This window comes from Schistocerca americana, chromosome 9 (genome assembly GCF_021461395.2).
Source record: "Schistocerca americana isolate TAMUIC-IGC-003095 chromosome 9, iqSchAmer2.1, whole genome shotgun sequence".
In the NCBI taxonomy this organism is placed as follows: Eukaryota; Metazoa; Arthropoda; class Insecta; order Orthoptera; family Acrididae; genus Schistocerca; species Schistocerca americana.
Window position 1 is genome coordinate 181,793,749 of NC_060127.1, and position 20,360 is coordinate 181,814,108.

The 20,360-nt window shown below is 38.4% G+C and overlaps 1 protein-coding gene across 1 annotated transcript in view; it reads right to left on the reverse strand.

Annotated features, from left to right (window-relative positions):
- Window positions 1-528: 528 nt before the first annotated feature.
- Window positions 529-20,360, reverse strand: part of LOC124551046 (apoptosis-stimulating of p53 protein 2-like) — a 454,884-nt gene continuing 435,052 nt past the window's right edge. The window contains exons 17-19 of the mRNA XM_047125910.1: window positions 11,547-11,713; window positions 5,835-6,034; window positions 529-2,649 (exon numbers count right to left, since the gene is read on the reverse strand). Of these exons, the coding sequence (XP_046981866.1) occupies window positions 2,608-2,649; window positions 5,835-6,034; window positions 11,547-11,713 (409 nt within the window). The 3' untranslated portion in view covers window positions 529-2,607. The remainder of the gene's footprint in view (window positions 2,650-5,834; window positions 6,035-11,546; window positions 11,714-20,360) is intronic.

The window sequence follows — 20,360 nt, forward strand, 5'->3', positions numbered from 1 at the left end:
CACTGAATGTTAACATATTTCATACCTGTCAGGTTTTTGAAGACAGATGTCAACCATCCCACATGAGGCCCCTTCAAAGTTTAAAGTAATTGTGTCAAGTGAGGACTCTGGGAATATAATCCAACCCCACATATATTGCTCCTGTAGGGATCACAAAGACGACATTACAACAACTAAAAGACACACAGGCATACAGGCATTTAAGCTATCATCGCACGCACCCCCCCCCCCCTCCCCCCCAGCATACTCCCACTCCAATTCAACTGATATGGGAAGTAACCCCAGTATATGGTACAGCAGGAAATACCCTATCCATCATACATTTCACACAGTTTGCAGATCTAGCCGAGTATTATTTTTTAATCTCAAGAAATTTGTCATCAGTTTTCTGGCCTGCAAACAGTAACACAACACACATTGCAAAAAACATTCTGCCATTTAAATTTAAATGCATCACTAAAACATGAGTGTGTATTAACAAACTCAGACATAATAGAATTTCAAGTGATTAAGCAATAAAACAATGTCTAAAACTGGGATGAAAATATATTTCAGTTACAACATGATATTTACAATAATGATAATCATAGTGATAGTAATAGTAATATTTCTCTCTAAACATAAGGTATATCCATCCACTAGGCAGATGCTTACAGAACGGGATTAAAGTATAAACTATTTACTCATTCCTCAACACTGGCAGAGCCAGAAATGTAAAGCATTTTATTCCATACAGCAATAATATATTTATGTACATATGGAAAATATTTCATCTTTACCACTTATACTGCTTCACAAGTAAATATTTTATTTATTTAGTGCTAATTGTGCACCCCCACAGTTCATTAAAATGTATACAGCTGACATTCTCATTTCTACTCTTCGTACTTTATTAGGAAGGCACAGAACCATTTACTTTTCCTTGCATACAATGTTTGTCTGATTTTGCTGCCAGTTACACACACACACATGCATTCTCATCCTGCTTGCCTTTTAGTACCGATTAATGCTCAAGTGGTCCATTCATTGCTCCCACACAATAAACAGAAACATTTCAGCCAATACATCAGCAAATAACAATGCCTTACTGAATGTGTCAGTTTTTCCCATCACAAAGTTTCTGCATCTTATCAGGTATCACATTTTGCATCAGCAAAGTTCACAGGAAAGGTAAGAAGCATTGTGTATCAGATTTTTTTAACCAAAACTGGTGAATTAAAAACCTTGCATCTATATGACTGAAAAGCTATCGTGTTTACTAATCTGTGACTTCCATAATAAATTCAAACTGTGGAATTCTAGTAGATAAGAAAGTGTAAGAGTAGTGTGTTCTCTCTTTTTACACTGCTTGCGGAATCTATCAATAGGATAATTAATTCTATCCTTCATAGAACCACTTCTTTTGATATGTTAAAAAGAGAACTTGGGGACATACCTTTGCCCACAATCAACAGTATTTGTCACTATCAGGAACTATTTATGCAATCCTTAATCTATACCTTTTTAGTGAAGGTGAAAGATTCCAATAGACATGTTATTGTCTTTAATAATGTATTAAATGAGAAATAGATTCACTATAACAACAACTGCTCATAATTATGGCCAGTGATGCAGAGATTATATTAAATTTGGACTCTCACAGTGCCTCAGATCTGATATTCCGATTATAGCCTGGCACTGTCTAGTATTCTTAATAGTCAATGAGGTGGGAGAAGATATGTCATTCATCACAAAGTACAGTCAAAAGCTCCATGCCAAAGGATAACAAATTTCAGCTGCCATTTTCTTACATTGGACAGTGGCAGGAATAAGACAAAAAATTAAACCTTCTGGAGTATGTGCACAATTCATAATTAGCATAACTTATGTAGAAAACCATTCATATAGTGCTATGAATACTGAAGCAACTGTGACTTTGCATGTTTTATCTCTGCGATGAACTGTCTCAAAATACATATGTAAAAATGTTGAAGTGTATTGTCAAACACTTCCATGGGTTACTAAAAACATCAAGGGTGCACTTTAAATTTGATCATGTTTCATATTTGCATTGGCAAGTGGCTTGACTCAGTAAGACTGTGAAGCATTTCAGGCCGTTCTGTAAAAGTACAATATATCAAAAACTCTGTTCCCATATATTTATAACAGCAGGCATTATTTCCCCAAACTCACAGTTAATTCATACATACACAGTTCATTGTTGCCTTCTATTAGAAACATTACATATCAGCCTAATCACATCTGTCTCTATTACAGTTTACATAATATACACTTAACTCTGAGCATCGAAATTCGATGCCTATTAAAGCCTGAATTGTTCTCAGTTTTTGTACTTCAAGTGTTGCCTGTGATTGCATTTTAGTATTAAAGAATCACATCGAGTCATGGTCACAGACAAATTCATAGTTCTATCCATATTTAACAAGTTTAGAACCTGTAATATCTACTCTATCATAGGCCTGAAGTACAATGCAGGACAGTAAAATATCCTCAGTCAGTTCGATGACACACTTCAGTCAATAAATTCCAAAAAGCTTAAACTATTGTCTGTCTGGACTGGATTTGCTCCCCTGAGTTGGTGGCAAGTTGGCAGCCTGTTTACGTTGGTCATTCAACTATCTTCTTGCCAGGCTGCACTCTAGGATAGAGCTGGAAAAAAAAAAAAGACATGTAATTTAGTAGTCGCTCTTGGGAAACAGATGCACAAATTAGGCATCACACTTGTTAAAGAAAAAACACTGAAGCTCAAAAAAAGAAAGGGCTATGAGAATTTAATGTCTAATCCATTATTTTGTCATAAAGGATAGTGAGGCATAGCACCTTGCATCATGCCTATTCAAATGGAATATTACAGCAGTGATTGGACATGCAGTGTGAGTCACATGCAAGACAGGTGTCATCAGATGACTCAAGTATATGTAATTTCTAAGCCATATGATAGAAGCCACTAGATGGACAGTTTTGTTTATTTGATTTTCTAATTGTTTATTAATTACAGCTATTATTCTGTAATGACAGTGAATGAAGATGTGGATGTGAAATAAGGTTTTATACAAAGTTTTTATACTGTACATTGAAGTAACAGGGAATGTGAAGAGTGTTCAAGAATGACTTGTGTTAATCATTCATACCGGGGAATTTGTTGTGAACTATTTCATCAGTTTACGGTGCTGGGGAAATCATAGTCTGGATTCAGATGCCAGAGACTGTGGTTATGTGTGTAAGTTGTGTTTGCATAACGTGTGTACGTTATGTGAGTGTGCATGTGCACGAGTGTTGTCTATTTTCAACAAAGGCCCTGTTGGCCAAAAGCTCACTTTCTGAGTGTCTTTTTGTTGTGGCTATCTGCAACTCAGCATCTCCGCTATATGGTGAGTAGGAACTATCCCCATAACATTGTTACATTCCATCCTGGATTTTCCATTATTGAGCAGTCAACTCATACAAATAACTTGGCGTAATACTTTATGGCTATATGAAACAGTATTATCACAAAGATTCAGTTTTAGATAAAACAGGCAGCAGATTCATTTATTAATAGAACAGTAGAGAAACAGAATCAGTCTAAAAATGAGATCACTTACAAATCACTTTTGCTATCTGACCTACAACAATGCACAAGTGCTCAAAATAATACTAACTGGAGATATTGAACGCATACAAAGAAGAGCAGCCTGAATGGTCACACATTTGTTTCACCAATGATGGAGTGTCACAGAGATGCTGAAGAAATTGAACTGGCAGCCTACTTCCAAAAGTTCAAGAGTTAGCTTTAAATAATGTGTCTAGGTATATCAAAGAACAGAAAATCCTTGATGGATTAATGTCAATATTGTGGAAAGGATAGAGTGCTACTCACAGAAATGCACAATAAAAAGACTGTAAACAAGTAAGATTTTGGTCTAAATGCCTACTTCCAAAATAAACAACGAACACACATGCACTTTCTCACAAACTCAACTTGCACGCACATGACTACTCTGGCTGTCGAGGCCAGACAGAGAACAGCTGTGCATGATTGTAGAAGCAACCTGGGTAGTTGGGGGGTGGGGGCTAAGGAGGAAACTGGGGTGGAGTGGGGAGGTTCAAATGGCTCTGAGCACTATGGGACTTAACATCTATGGTCATCAGTCCACTAGAACTTAGAAATACTTAAACCTAACTAACCTAAGGACATCACACAACAAGGCAGAGTGGGGAGGGCGCAGGTAGAGTAATGATGGGGGACAGTAAAGTTATGCCGAGCAGGTCAATGTGACAAACCCAGCTGTCACCCACAACATAGGCCCATACAAATTAATAGATTATATTATCTTTCCACTGCACCTTAAGATCTTGCATTCAATACTAAGTTGTCCTACGCAGCAACATGTGCCACTACCCAAGTGCCAAATTGATGGATTGAAATCCAAGAGTAACACGGAGTCCACACTTAGATGCAGCATGGGCAAACATTCCTGAATAACCAGTCAGGTGGCATGAAACAGATGTCAAGTGACTGCCATAGAAGTCTGCCTGCAGAGCATACAAATAGATGTTTCTACATGTCTGTCCAGCATTTTTCATACCTTAATTGCTTCTGTAACACCATTTGCATTTTTTTGCTTTGTATAATGTTTCAACAGTCCTACTCCATTATGATCCTATAGCTATATTGACTTCTTTCACAGTGTAGGATTCAGATAAATACCTAATATTTAATTCCTGTAATACTAAGGTCAACATACCACATATCAGGTTATTTATATTATGTTGTTTTTCAGAGAATGGACACCTTGGCATTACTATACTTCTGTTACTGTAATCTTTGATCAGACCAAAGAACAGGCAGTCACACTTCATATTTGTTTCAAAATCTCTCTTTGAAGATCACGTAATACAACATGTTAGTTATTAGGTGTAAATTTCTCACCAGGTATACATTACTGTAACTGTGCTAAAGAACAACCCACTTAGAAGGACTATGTTAAGACAGACTCTTATGACAATTACATATGTTCTATATTTGGCTGTATTATATTTGGCAACAATGTGTTTTTGATCCACAGATGTGTACCGTGTAAGTACTGTGGCTTTGAAAAACTTTTTTAATCCCCCCGGTCTCTACACTGCCTGTAGCTACTTTATACTTGCCTCTATTTTGTTCCTTACAGTTTTGTCCTGTGAAGATGGTTGTTGTAACTGAAACCAGTAGGGAATAAATATAAAATTCTACAGCTAATGGTGGAAATATGCTTCTTTAAAAATATTATGTACTGTTTCAATTATGAATAGATTTTATAGTATCACTGTACTATGTTAGCTGAGTGATGAATATTCAGTTCTAAACATGGATAATTACCGAAGAAAGATTTGCACATGTACACTGTTACTAGAAAAAGACTGTTCACTGTAAGGTGACAGAAAAAAAGAGAACCTTTGCCCAAAGAATAACAATAACACATGGCCTATTAAAACATTGCCAGCAAAACCTCATTTATTTTAGAGCAAAATGTCTTTTTTTATCATTTTGAGCTCTGGCGAATCTGGTTTGCGATTATGGAAACCTTCTAATACTGTTTTGTAATTGTGCCATTCTGAAGACTTTGTATAATCCTGAAAGGAAAGTACTGTGGAGCAACATAGTATTATTCTGTGCAGAGGACTACTTCCTGATGGGAAATACTTGGCCATAAAATATTTTAATGCAGACAAGTAAAATACCATGATGTGTACCACATCTGGCATCCAAGCAGAGAGATTATTTCAGAACACAATCTCATACTAGCACAAGTTATGTATGTTTTAGCTGAATGACCATCATGTTGCACATATCTGTTCATACTCATACTCACCCCGAGCAAGTTGCGAGGCACATATCCCTCCTTGTCGTCGAGCCGCGACCACCACCACTCGCGTTCGTTTTCATCTCCCTTCCGCAGGACTACCAAGCGGTCACCCTCTCGAAAGCTTAGTTCATCCGGGTTGTGTGCTTCATAGTCATAGACTGCCCACACGACACCACCGTTGAGAATTCCAAGCTTTTCTTGGACACCTTAGAACAAGTAAAATTAATTGTTTTCAACAACAGGTTCAGAGTATGAGATGCAGTGATAATGAGCATGATCCACAGCACTCAAGTACAAACATGATTTAACAAAATGGAAACTCCAACAGTTTGTGTGTAAATTTGTCAATTTTCCCAGCTGTGTTCCCAGGTCCCACCACATTCACAATCTCAGAAATAACATATTTGGAAGAAATAGCCAAATATTTGTGACAACAAAGGTATCAGTTTCACAGCTGTCCTGTTTTGATGATGATGATGATGATGATGATGATGATGATGTTGATGATGATGTATAAAAACTAATGTACACAATTCTTCTTTGTTTATTTTATTTTTCCATGTATTATTCAAAATGTAGACAATGAATATAGCAAAACTTCATTTACATGTTTTTTCACTTATACATTTTTCTCACTTATGCCTTTTTTCTGTGTGTGCTGGCAGAATATCCACAGTGTGCACAAGTTATGATGCAGTGTTTCAGAGTGGGTTGCTGGGAAGTGGATTGGTAAGGCCGATAGTAGACTATAATAAAATTTGACAGTGTAATAAAGAAATTTCTCAAAGTTAAGCATTGGTCAAATTTTTTTGATCAAAGCTAGCGCCTTGCCTTAGATTTGATCAAGCGTTTGTCTTATGTTTACTGCATGGAGAAATCAACTGCTTGGAGCACTAGCATTGCTGCAGCTGTCTGACACACAATGTTCATCAATATGACTCCCAAATTACATGGTGCATCACATATATGACAAAATTGATAGAAATATTCAGGGCAGATAAAACACTGTGTGGCTTATGACACCCTGAGTGTGAAAACAGAATAAAAAGCAAGAGCTATAAAAAAAATTGTGGGTAGTATTAGCCGTGAAGTATGGCCAGGATATACCCCCGAGAATATAAAGGAGAAAATCTACAACTTCTGTCGAAATAAAAATTTTTCATGACTGCAGTACACATTAAATGTATTTTCCTTCACAAATTCCTCCTTCAGTGCATTATAAATAGCTTCAAACATTTCTGGTATTATTTTTGTCAATGTGCACCGCAGCATTAGAGTGCTATACCGGTACTGTAAACTAGAGTAGCTAGAAATTTCAGTATTATGGTAAGTCTGTCTTTTGCAGACATAGCATTTCTGAGAGAGTTCAGCTTCATAATATGAGGAGCCACTTGAGCACAAATCGAAATGTACTCTCATCCATCGCCAAAGGGATTTTGATGCGACTTTACGTCCTCAACTTGCAGCTCCATAGCAAATTTTATTGTATATTTTTCGCATCTTGCCATTAAGTCCACGGCTTCACCCAAGTATGTTTCCTTTTCTTCCACATCTCATGCAAATTCAATGACAATGCAATTCCAGTGCACACAACTGCAGACCAGGTATAATTTTGCTTCCATTATTGGGGGTGTAGTATGTTTATGTTGACAATGACCATTCATTGCTGGAAATTCATTTCACCACAAAATAAATAATTAAATCTGTTCTTGCTCTATGGTTGACAGATTCTTGTCTGCTCAGTAAATTAGTTATACTCATAAAATGAACATTTCATAACGAAACATTTGCGTTATATGAAGATGGTGTTGCCAACATCAGTACACTACACCACCAAGCTGCAGATAATAGTATTAAGTCATCGTCAGCAGTTATGAAGGAACTTTGACGAAATATTTGACGAGAGTGTAATACCCCCTTTTGCACCACGTCAAAGGTCATTGTCGAAGAAAATTTGATAGTATAATACCAGCCTAAGCTCCATTTATTAACACGGCACAGCAGTTGCCAACTAGAAAATCACTTCGTTGCGAAATCCAAATCCAACTAAAACTTAATTTTTAATGTGACAGATTTGAGATTGTTTTATAGATTGACGGACAAGCAACAATAGTATAAACTGCAATAATAGAGTTGTCACAAATACCAGATGTTATACAGATACTGCACAGTATTAGAAAGTACAGTATAATGCATGAAGCTTACTATTACGGCACTGGTGATGGCCACAGGGAAGATTGGTGGTAGGTGTAGCACTCATTTGTTTTCCCAAAATTGCATGACTTCTGATGAACTAGGGCACAACTGGACAAGAATTGTTGCATGTCACTCGGGAATCCCGAAACATATCACACCTCACACTGTAGAGTCGTGCTGTATTACTGTAGGTCTAATTATTTTGAAAACTGGTAACATGAGGGCAAAAGAAAAAAAAAAAAAAAGAAAAAGGAAAGCATTACTATCGCTGAAAAAGCTACGAATTTTGAGAGTTGTTAATGAAAACAGGAATTAGGAATTTCTGCATGTACTTTAAATTCTGTAGCAGCAAAAGGCAAAGGAAACTGAAGATAGCGCAAGTGTATTCAGAATTTCTACTAGTAAGTGGACACGCATTCAGGGTGAGAAATATGAAGACATGAGAGATTGTTGTAGTGGTTCAGGCAACATAGAGCAGAAGGCATTCTTATTAGCAGCCCAATGCTTTGTGGAAAAGCAAATGAATTTGCAATTCGACTCAGTGTAGAGAATTTCAGTGCTTCATCAGGTTGACTGCACAAATTTAAGGTAAAAAATTACATCAGCTGTCAGAACGTATGTGGCAAAAGCAAAAGTGCGAGATTGGAAGGAAACCTGTTTGAAAGAACTGACATCCCAATATGCTCCTAAAAACATTCTCAATGTGGATGAGATCGGCTTGTTTTACAATGTAATGCCTGGCGTCACTATGGCATTCAAAGGCGAGAAATGCCATGGAGGAAAACAAAGTAAACAATGTGCAACAGTGCTGTTATGTGCTAAAAGTGATGGGAGTGAGAAGCTCCCCCACTTACGATCAGGAAATTTGCCAAGCCCCATTGTTTTAAGAACACTGTCACGTTTCCCACACAATACACTAGTAACAAGAAATCGTGGATTACGCCAAAAGCTGGCTTTGAAGTGTCTATGTGAAAATGGGTGCAGCAGGCCAAAAGATTTTATTGTTCGTAAACAGGTGTGCAGCACATCCTCCCCTTGAGGAATGTGACTGTGGAATTATTTCCAGCAAATTTCTCGAGTGAGCTCCAGCCACTTGACCTCAGAGTGATACATAATTTCAGGTTGCATTATCGCAAAATGCTCTTGCAGCATGCCACCAGATTTGTAAACATCAAAAAAAAAAGGAAGAAATGAAAATAAACATTTTACAGGTAAGATTTTCACTTATAATTTATTTCATGTTGTGCTACTGGAGCCATAGAACACTTTAAGAAATAATTAATGAATTTGTTTCTTTTGATAGGCAATGCACTACAGTGCAGCTTCATGGCACAGTGTTTCAGACGATACCATTCGGAATTGTTTCTGCAAAGCCGAATTTGGAAATGAAGTCCATGATGATGGTGGAAATGACCATACTGATGATATTTGACCTAATGATGAAGAATGGAATCAACTTTAAGAGCAGGCATCATTTGAGGATTACGTGAACGATGATGAAAACCTCATCACTACAGAACCCATGAGTATCGCTGAGATAGTTTAATGTGCATTGTGGGACCTGGACAAGGAGGAAACTGACAATGAGGATGATACAGAAGAGTCTCAGCATTCCTCCGTGACATTTAATAATGGAGTAAATTCGTTACAAATAATTGAACAATTTGTGACACACCACAATGTTTCTGACAAAATAGTGACAGAGTTATCCCATTTTGAGTGTACAGTGTACACTATTGCCACGTCAAAGTAAAAAACAAGCTGAAATTACAGATTTTTTTTACGAAATGACGTTTACATTTTTCTTTATATCTTTGTTAAGTATGGTACCTAGTAAGCCTATATAACATTTTGTAGAATGTAAGTTTTTATTTACTGGATTTTTCATTTGTGTCTACCAATTAATTTGATAGCATGGTGCTATATTTCATATAAACTGTTTTCGCATTTATACGCTTTTTTCCTGTAGTCCATTGTAAAACGTATAATTTATGTTACACTGTAAATGGAGTAAATTTAGAATAGGTGTAGTATTAACTTTTTAGGCAGATGCCTGATGTCAATAAAAGTTTGCAATTTTACTTAGACAGAATATGTTGAAAAATAATTTTTCTCAAGGAGCCTCTTAAAAGGGGGCGTAGTGTCATACTCAGGTAAATATGGTAGATGCTAAAAGTATCATGGCACCTACAGTCATTCAGACTGCCAAGCTGCTCTCAAATCTCTATAAGCCCCTGCAATGAGACCATCGAGCATCGCAGAATGCAAGGAATGAGAGACTAGAAGAAACCAACTGGGTACACCTTCTGTGGGTCCCTGGTTACTCAGGTATTACTGGTAACAAACAGGTTGACAAGCTAGCTACGACAGGGGCTATGACCCCCTTTGTTGGACTGGAACCTGTCCTATCACTAAGGTAGTAATAAAATCTAAACTACATGGCTGCATCATCAGAGGGTAGCATATAGAACTTTGGATTAGGAGCCAAAAAACAGAAAATTGGCTAGCTAATGATGCCGAAAATGTTTAAACAGAAGTTCAAGACTAGGCTTGAACAGGAGGCAGATAAACTCTCCATAAGTTTAATGACAGCCATAGGAACTTCAGGGAGTATTTTTATATCATGGTAATAGAAAAAGGAGCTCCCAAGGGTTGACTGTGTGGTGAGGGAGATGAAACCACATCACAGAAAAGACAAAATATCTGGATCAATAATTCCAGAAGAGGTTGTGAATAACAAACATATCATAATGGGAATTCTTCTACTACCACGGGTATTGGGTGGCATTAATATTCAGGAGGGAGATGTATCACACAAACTTTGTTTTGTTGTGGACAACAGAAGATTAAGTCCTCTGTTTTGTCTCCCTGATCAAATCAAATCAAAACCAGTAATCGTTTGGTTTTTTCCCTCCACAAGCAATTGTTTCAAAAATTGTTGCTCCTATCAATTGCAACGTGGGTGCTGTAGTTTGATTTTTACGTGCACCAGGACCTACAGCTGCTCAGATTCACCACGAGTTGCGCACGGTTTATTGGCCTACAGTCAGGAGTGAAGAGAAAGTTAGGTGACAGTGTCATGACTTTTGAAACACACATAAATGTGCAAGATGGGTATACAGGCCCAGTGACCAGACTGATAAAACTGTGCAAAAAGTGGACCAAAGTCTGCAATCTGAGCAATGATCAATTGCCACTATTATGAATTTCCTTATGTAGGATGCACCATTACATGAACGATTGTCACAGAAAAACTTATCACAAATGTAGTGCAAGATGGGTAGCAAAAATGCTTTACCAATCAACAAAAAGAGCAAATAATAAAAAATCGATGAAGCAAACACTAACAAGATACAAACAATTTGTTTTCGAACTGTTACCCCTCCTTGCACTATAAACAATGACTTTAAGGTAATGAAAAACTTGAGAGGGGCTTATTGGGTTACTATAGGATTCCCTGCTGCATGTAAATTTTGCATTTTTTGTTAGCTTGAATTCATGAGAAATTCTTTCATTACTCACTATAAAGATATTCGGAGCATCCATCAAAGCCTTCCTCATCTTCCTCGCACTTCTCTGCTGCTGTCTCGTGGTCTGAAAGCGTTGTTGCGAAGATACACGCTCCGTGCTCCACGAGAAATTTCACCATGGCCAGGTTATTGCACGATGCAGCACAATGCAGAGGCGTCCTGCAAAAGGCACACAAAAATTTCTGAAACAATCTGGTTCATCTGAAAGTGATATTTTATGGAAATTTACAAAAGTATTGTGACAAAACAATATTAAAAAAACCTCCGAAGCTTTTTGCTGTAACGTACTGTCTTTGCTCTTTTCTTTTAAATTATATAAAACATGAAAGATGAAGTAAGCAGTCACATTCATTTTCCATATCAAAAGTAATCTATTCGTGTTAATTACAGAGAGAAGTGACTACTGTGATTCAGAGAGACAAATTTCTTGTGTGATAGGTTGATCTCTGCTAAATCCCTGGGTCAAAGACTACACAAAATGTATTGTCATTAATATCATTAACATGGCCATGCATATTGCTGTGTCTTATACTGTTTGACAGAATGAAGACATGGGAAATTATTGCAAGCTTAGATGAGCACTGTACAAATACGTTGAGAATGTCATTTGAAAATAAGGTATCTGGAATCAGCATAAAATCATTTTTCCAGTGCCATAAACTAAATTACAAAAACTATAAAATCAACAAATGTATTCCTTAAGCATGACAGTTTTCCTCACTTGCAGAAATGAGAACCAAAACAATTAGCAAGAATTCATTTCACGTGTAGACATAAGAGGTGCTCTTTTCTTCATTATGAAACAGGGAAAAACAAAAATTGAAAATGTGAGGCAAGTAGATACTGCAGAGAACAAAAAGTCTCTAGATATCTTGGATCCAATAAAGGTATTAGAAATTACTATGGTTTAGCCACTAAGGTTTAAAAACCAGAGTAATAAAAGGCAGCAGAGGACTCTTACAAGTGAGGAAGATGGTGAGAAGAGAGAAATGTGTTGGCAGACTGAGAAATAGCGAAGAACAAAGTACAGCAAACCAAGAATCAATACTGGAAACTGCACTTCAGTGCCAGACCGACAGCTTCCACAACAAAACATCGCATATGCAGCTTTTAGACTGAGTTTTGATGCACAGAAACAGTCTATTACAACTGTTGCCATCAAAGACAGAATCCAGATTGAGCAGAAGACCCAAGCTGCAGGCTCTGTAAATATGTTGAGGAAACAACTGACCACATTCAAGCTTCACAACTGATCAAGCAGAGACATACTGATGTGACACACATAATCCACAGTAACTTATGCCAAAATTACCATGTGCTGGTGGCAAAGAAACAAGTTCTCAAAAACAAGCATACCAAAGGGACTTCCAACAGCAGACTGATCAAACGTTGGAACACAATACACCAAACCTCTCAGTTGTGGAGGAGAAGAAAGTGTCTATCATTGACGTTGGTATCCCAGGTGATAGCAGAATCAATGAGAAACAGAAACTTACAGATATGATGACTTTAAAATCTAAGTTTAAGTCAGTGAAAGTGTGAAATTGGTCCAAGTGGTTCTCAGCACACTGGAAACAGTGCAAAAGGAACTTAAAGGACACTTGAAAACCATTGTCATTGACGAAATAGCCATCTGTCAACTATTGGGATATGCACAAATTATCTGCCATTATATCACACAGGCCTAGACATTTTTGAAGTGTCCAATTAGAGGCAGAACACAAAATCAGCACAGTGACCTCATTTGTTATGTTTACTGTCAAAGTAGTAATAGCAATAATAATAATAATAATAATAATAAGAAGAAGAAGAAGAAGAAGAAGAAGCATCTTTCAGGAATCTTGTGGCAAAACAGAAATCTATATCTTTACTACTATATAGAGAGACAAGTCACTCTTTAACATTGTTACAAAAATCTTACTTCAAACTTTTAAACAATGGAAAAACCAGGCTGGAAAGTAACAACATTATGAAAGGGAAAGTTGCTACTCACCATACAGCAGACGCTGAGTTGCAGATAGGCACAACATAAAGACTGTCACAAATATGAGCTGTCGGGTGGGCAACAAGGTCTTTGTCAAAAATAGATCTCACACACACACACACACACACACACACACACACACACACACACACACCTGCAGTCTCTGGCAGCTGAAGACACACTGCAAGTAGTAGGAGCAGCATCTCTTGTGAGGGGTTTAGGATTCTGGGTGTTTAAGGAGGATTCCTCTAGACAGACCAGGAATAGGTTGGCATAGGAGGGTGCCATATAGGTGCCCATACCCGTTCCATTCCAAGAAGTCCCTTCCATATAGCCTAACCATCTGCGGTCATCGAATCTGCAGCAATGAGTGATCCCTCTCGAAATATACCTAGGGTCTCACTGAACCCTTCACAGACCGTAATTATTCTCCCAACCTTGTACAAAAACAAATCTCCCATGTCTTATCTTTCCAGCCTCCCAATACCTCCAAGAGTCTCACCAACCAGCCGCAGAGGAGCATTCCCCTCGTAACTCAGTACCACCATATACTGAAGCAATGGAATTACATTCTCCACCAGGGTTTTGACTATCTCTCATTGTGCCCTAAAATGAGAAATGTCCTGCCCACTCCTCCCACAGTGGTATTGTCCCATCCACTGAACCTACACAATATACTCATCCATCACTACACAACCCCTGCCTCCAACCCCTTAACTCATGGCTCATATCCCTGTAATATGACCTAGATGCAAAAAGTGTCCCATACACCTTCCCACCACCACCTACTCCAGTCCAGTCACAAACACCACCTATGCCATCAAAGGTAGGGCTCCTTTGAAACCAGTCATGTGATCTAAAACTAAGCTGCAACCACTATGCTGCATTCTACGGGGCATGACAACCAACAAGCTATTTGTCCGCATGAATGACCACCGACAAACTGTGGCCAAGAAACAACTGGACCACAACTGACCACACTGCCAAACATGACAACCTTCATTTCAGTGACTGCTTCATAGCCCGTGCCACATGGATCCTTCCCACAAACACCAGATTTTCTGAATTGTGCAGTACATCCTTTGTTTCCATAAGCCTACTGGCCTCAACTTCCGTTAGTCATTGTCCTCGCCCATGCAGCTCCTTCCCTGTTCCAAGACTACATAACCTTCATTCCGCAAATGCATTTTACTTCTCTCCTTTTCCACTACCCCCCACCCCCCTTTCCTCTGCCCTCTGTCTAACCTCCTCCACTTTGTCCCTGCGCACTCCCCAGCAGCACTTCACCATCCCCCCATCTCCACCCTACCATACCATCCTTAACCTTTCCCCTCCCCCTCCCCATCCCCACCCCAGCTACCACTCCCATCATGCACTGCTGCTGCTGCTGCTTGCAGTGTGGCTTCAGCTGCCAGCGACTGCAGTCGTGTGTGTGTGTGTGTGTGTGTGTGTGTGTGTGTGTGTGTGTGTGTGTGTGTGTGTTTTACAAAGGCTTCGTTGGCTGAAAGCTTATTTTTGACAGTCTTTTTGTTGTGTCTATCTGTGAATCAGCATCTCCGCTATATGGTGAGCAGCAAAGTTTTCTTTTCATAATACTGTTACCTTAAATTTTTTACATGATGTTGTAATAAATATTCAAAGAGACATAGATTACATAGCTTTATAAACAACACTGTACAGGTTTTCTGTTAAAACTGACTGCAAGAAAGAAAATGCAGTGCTGTACTATACTGTAAAAATGGGCAGTTTCATTTTCTTTCTCGCAGTTTGTTTTAGATATTATAGTAGGGCAGTTTAGCTATTGGACAAATTGCTTCTCCTTACATGTAATTTTGAACAAATATTGTCCACACACCTGTGTGCTGTTTTCTTTTCTTCCTCACATTCAGCTTTACACAAAACTGGATAGTTGTATTTATGGTTGATCAGCTTATGATTAGCATACTACTACAAAATCTGAATCAGCCAAAACTTTGTAATCCTACTCATTTGCAGACTAAAACTATGTGAGATACTGTCATTGAAGATCCTACCATCACAGATACACCAATAGTAGAGGTCTCTCACACCACATATACCAATGATGCCACGTGATTTACCATTTCCTTTTGAGCGACTTCACATTCTCTGTCAGTGTTTCATTGGCAACAACAAGGCTCAAGTTGGGAGAGAGGGGGGAAAAGGGGATGGGGATAGGTGGGAGGGGGGGGGGGGGTGAAGGAAGATGTGAACAGACAGTGGAGGAGGAAGAGGAGGAGGAAATGGATAGTGAGAGAGGTGGAGAAGATGGGGAAGAGTGGGGGTAGGAGAAGGAGATTAGGACGTACACTATGTGATCAAAACTATCCGGACACCTGGCCGAAAATGACTTACAATTTTATGGTGCCCTCCATTGGTAATGCTGGAATTCAGTATGGTGTTAGCCCACCCTTAGCCTTGATGATAGCTTCCACTCTCACAGGCATACGTTCAATCAGGTGCTGGAAGCTTTCTTGGGGAATGGCAGCCCATTCTTCATGGAGTGTCGCACTGAGGAGACGTATTGACGTCAGTCAACGAGGCCTGACACAAAGTCAGCTTTCAAAACATCCCAAAGGTGTTCTATGGGATTCAGGTCAGGACTCTGTGCAGGTCAGTCCGTTACAGGGATGTTATTGTCGTGTAATCAGTCTGCCACAGGCCGTGCATTATGAACAGGTGCTCGATCATGTTGAAAGATGCAGTCACCTTCACCGAATTGCTCTTCAACAGTGGGAAGCAAGAAGGTGCTTGAAACATCAATGTAGACCTCTGCTGTAATAGTGCCATGCAAAACAACAAGGGGTGCAAGCCTCCTCCATGAAAAACATGACCACACCGTAACACCAACACCTCCAAATTTTACTGTTGGCATTACACATGCTGGCAGATTACGTTCATTGGACGTTCACCATACCCAAACCCTGCCATCGGATCGCCACATTGTGTACCTTGATTTGTCACTCCACATAACATTTTTCCACCGTTCACTCATCCTATGTTTAGGCCGCTTATACCAAACAAGGCTTCGTTCGGCATTTACGGTATGATGTGTGGCTTAGGAGCAGCCGCTTGACCATGAAATCCATGTTTTCTCACCTCCCACCTAACTGTCATAGTACTTGTGGTGGATCCTGATGCAGTTTGGAATTCCAGTGTGATGGTCTGGATAGATGTCTGCCTATTACACATTACGACCCACTTCAACCCTTGGCAGTCTCTGTCAGTCAACAGACAAGGTCGGCCTGTACCCCTTCACGTTTCCCCTCTACTATCACATCGAAAACAGTGGACCTAGGGACGTTTAGGAATGTGGAAATCTCACGTACAGAAGTATGACACAAGCGACACCCACTCACCAGACCATGTTTGAAGTCTCTGAGCTCCGCAGAGCGCCCTATTCTGCTCTCTCACAATGTCTAATGGCTACTGATGTCGCTGATATGGAGTACCTGGCAGCACAATGTACCTAATATGAAAAATGTATGTTTGTGGGGGTGTCCAGATACTTTTGATCACATAGTGTGTATCCTGTTTCCATAAATAGTTAGCCATTGCGGAGCACTGCTGAGTTTGCTAGCAAACAATGAAGACAGAAACAGAGGTTTAATTTCTGGGATTGAAAACAAGGTTGTTCATCCATTTTTGCTTCCAACTCCCTGCTTCAAATATTCATCTCCTGACTCAGAGACAGGGTAATTCTTTTTCTTCCTTTTCCACTTCATTTCCAGTGATGAAATTGTGTGTTGTGTCTCCTTCACAGACTTTATCTAGTTCATTTCAGCAATAGCAATGTTGGTTATCATAAGATGGCCAAAATGGTTTGAAACATTCTGTTTTAATCCAAAACAAAAACATTTAGAGAGATTAAGCTCTTTGCCTAAAGTGAAAGGGGCAGTTGCTAAGTGACAGGACTGGAGCCTGCACCAAATGAACAGAAACAAAAACACAAATAGTTCATAATGCATATTTTAAGTAGTATGCATTGACAATGTATGTGCTTTTAGGTGATGGTTAATGTTCTTTCATTGAAACAAGACTGAGTAATGTACTTACATTTGATGAAGAATAATGTTATTTCAATTTAGCATATACATTTGTTAACTTATGTAACAACCAGAAATATTTTATTCAACAGCCTAGATCAAGAATAAAATGTAGTAATATCAAATTTGAATAAATAGATAGCCTACTTAAAGGATATCGAGACAAATTATTCCTTCAAATCACTATGGGTAGCTCTTCAAGCCAACTTAAGGTTTTGCATGTCCAAAAGCATGTAATACAAATCACTTTTGTGTGCACTAAAGAATGTGTTGTGAAGGTATGTTCAAGGGACTATCGGTACTAACCATTCCTTCTGAATATATTTCTGAATGAATTTGGTCATAACATATATTTTCCAAACTCTGTTGATAGTATGAATTCTAGAAATCCATGTAATCTATGTAAATATTTAAATTCATGATATGAATATTAGAGGGAAACATTCCACGTGGGAAAAATATATCTAAAAACAAAGATGATGTAACTTACCAAACTAAAGTGTTGGCATGTTGATAGACACACAAACAAACACACACACACAAAATTCAAGCTTTTGCAACCAACAGTTGCTTCATCAGGGAAGAGGGAAGGAGAGGGAAAGACGGAAGGATGTGGGTTTTAAGGGAGAGGGTAAGGAGTCATTCCAATCCCGGGAGCGGAAAGACTTACCTTAGGGAGAAAAAAGGACAGGTATACACTCGCGCACGCGCACGCGCACACACACACACACACACACACACACACACACACATATATCCATCCGCACATATACAGACACAAGCAGACATTATGATTATGACCTGCTTGTGTCTGTATATGTGCAGATGGATATGTGTGTGTGTGTGTGTGTGTGTGTGTGTGTGTGTGTGTGCGTGTGTGCGTGTGTGCGTGTGTCTATCAACATGCCAGCACTTTCGTTTGGTAAGTTACATCATCTTTGTTTTTAGATATAAATATTTAAATTCCCTTAATTTGGCCCAAAATGATGTTTGTCATTCAGGAATATGGCTTTCCAGTGGCCATATGGTGTTTAACTACTGATAACTCCCAGTTTAATAGGAGCCTAAAGGATTTATTGGTGGACGATGTCTTCTACTCCACTGATGAATTTCTTAGAACCAACTGATGTGTATATTGTTAATAATATCGAATAACATATTGCGTAAAAACTGACTTTTGCACATCTTCATTGCAGTAATGTAATCTACTTAAATATGTGCTGTAAACTTAGTTTCCTTTTTATGGTGTGTGGCTAAAACAGACTAAGAATTTTCACATGCATTGCATTGTATTATAGATTTATATGTTTTTTGACAAATTTTCTAGTAACTACTGAAATATTTATTTTTCTGAATTGTACAATTAACTGTATTTGATAGTTTTTTAATCCTATTCTCCAACATCCATTAATGGATGGTGAAATGAAAGAGTCATAAAACAGTACCGTGTGTCAAAGTGAAAAACTAATTCAAGAGAGCATTCAGTCACCAGTGGTTAACTATAGCACACAGGCAAACACAAATCACAAACTTGAGTGCTTACACTGGAATAATATTGCACATACATAACTTTTCTTTATCATTAATACTTGGGCGTAGCAGACCTCTGATCAATGAATCAAGTGTTTAATTCTCTTCTGCATGAATTCCTGTTAGGAAACCAATTCCAATGAAAAAATACCTAGTGGTAGGGTCTGATACGCAACAGTTGAACACAGAAATTTTGACTTAATTTTGATTGTCATATGGCAAAATATTGATTAATTAATAATCATTCAGTTAGAGAGATGTCAAAACAAACTGTGTAATGATTAAGCACGCACCATCTTACATACCTCAAATTTGTTCCTTCAGCTGCTTTTGCATGTGTTTCTGTACACCCTAGCTTCAGTAAAGATCAGTGATTTTGAACTAGCTCGATGTAGCCAGATAGTGTGTGTTGTCAGAACAGAATATCATGCATATACAAGTGGTTTCCTTAACATTCTAAGTAAACTTACTGTTTGTTGCAAAATGGCAACATTATGCAATAGAGGATCAAGATTATCAAGAATATTGATACCCCAAAGAAAGCATGTAACTAAAAACATGGTCCCCCACTTTTGCTGATCAAAAATTAACTATGGGTGATTACAGCCTTCACATCCACGAGAAAACTTGGAATAAAGAGGATGTGATAAGAAGCTCTTAAGAAATTAATGTTGAGTGGGTTGGGGGAGTTTAGCATCTCACAGTAATGAGTCTTCTTTTCTCTCAGCTTTAGTTTAACTGAAGTTTTAAAAAACTGCTAAGGTCATCAGTCCCTAAGCTTACACACTACTTAACCTAAATTATCCTAAGAACAAACACACACACACACACACACACACACACACACACACACACACACACACACACACCCGAGGGAGGACTCGAGCCTCCAGCGGGATCAGCCGCACAGTTCATGACTGCAGTGCCTTAGACCGCTCAGCTGATTCCGTGCGGCTGCAGTATTTAAAAGCTGATAATTTAAATGGGCTAATATTCAAACAAATAACACACATTTAAATATTAAGTATTTCAAAATTTGTGATTCATAAATCTCAATAGAATTATATTCCAACGTAAGGCTAAAAACATGAAATTACAAAATTCCTGAAGTACCCTCAGATTTTGCCAATTTTCCAGATGAAATTTAATTCCCTGTGAACTGTAGGATTTTCCACAAGAATCACTACCCTGTAGCAATAATTTCAAAAGCAAAGACATCGAATGTCAA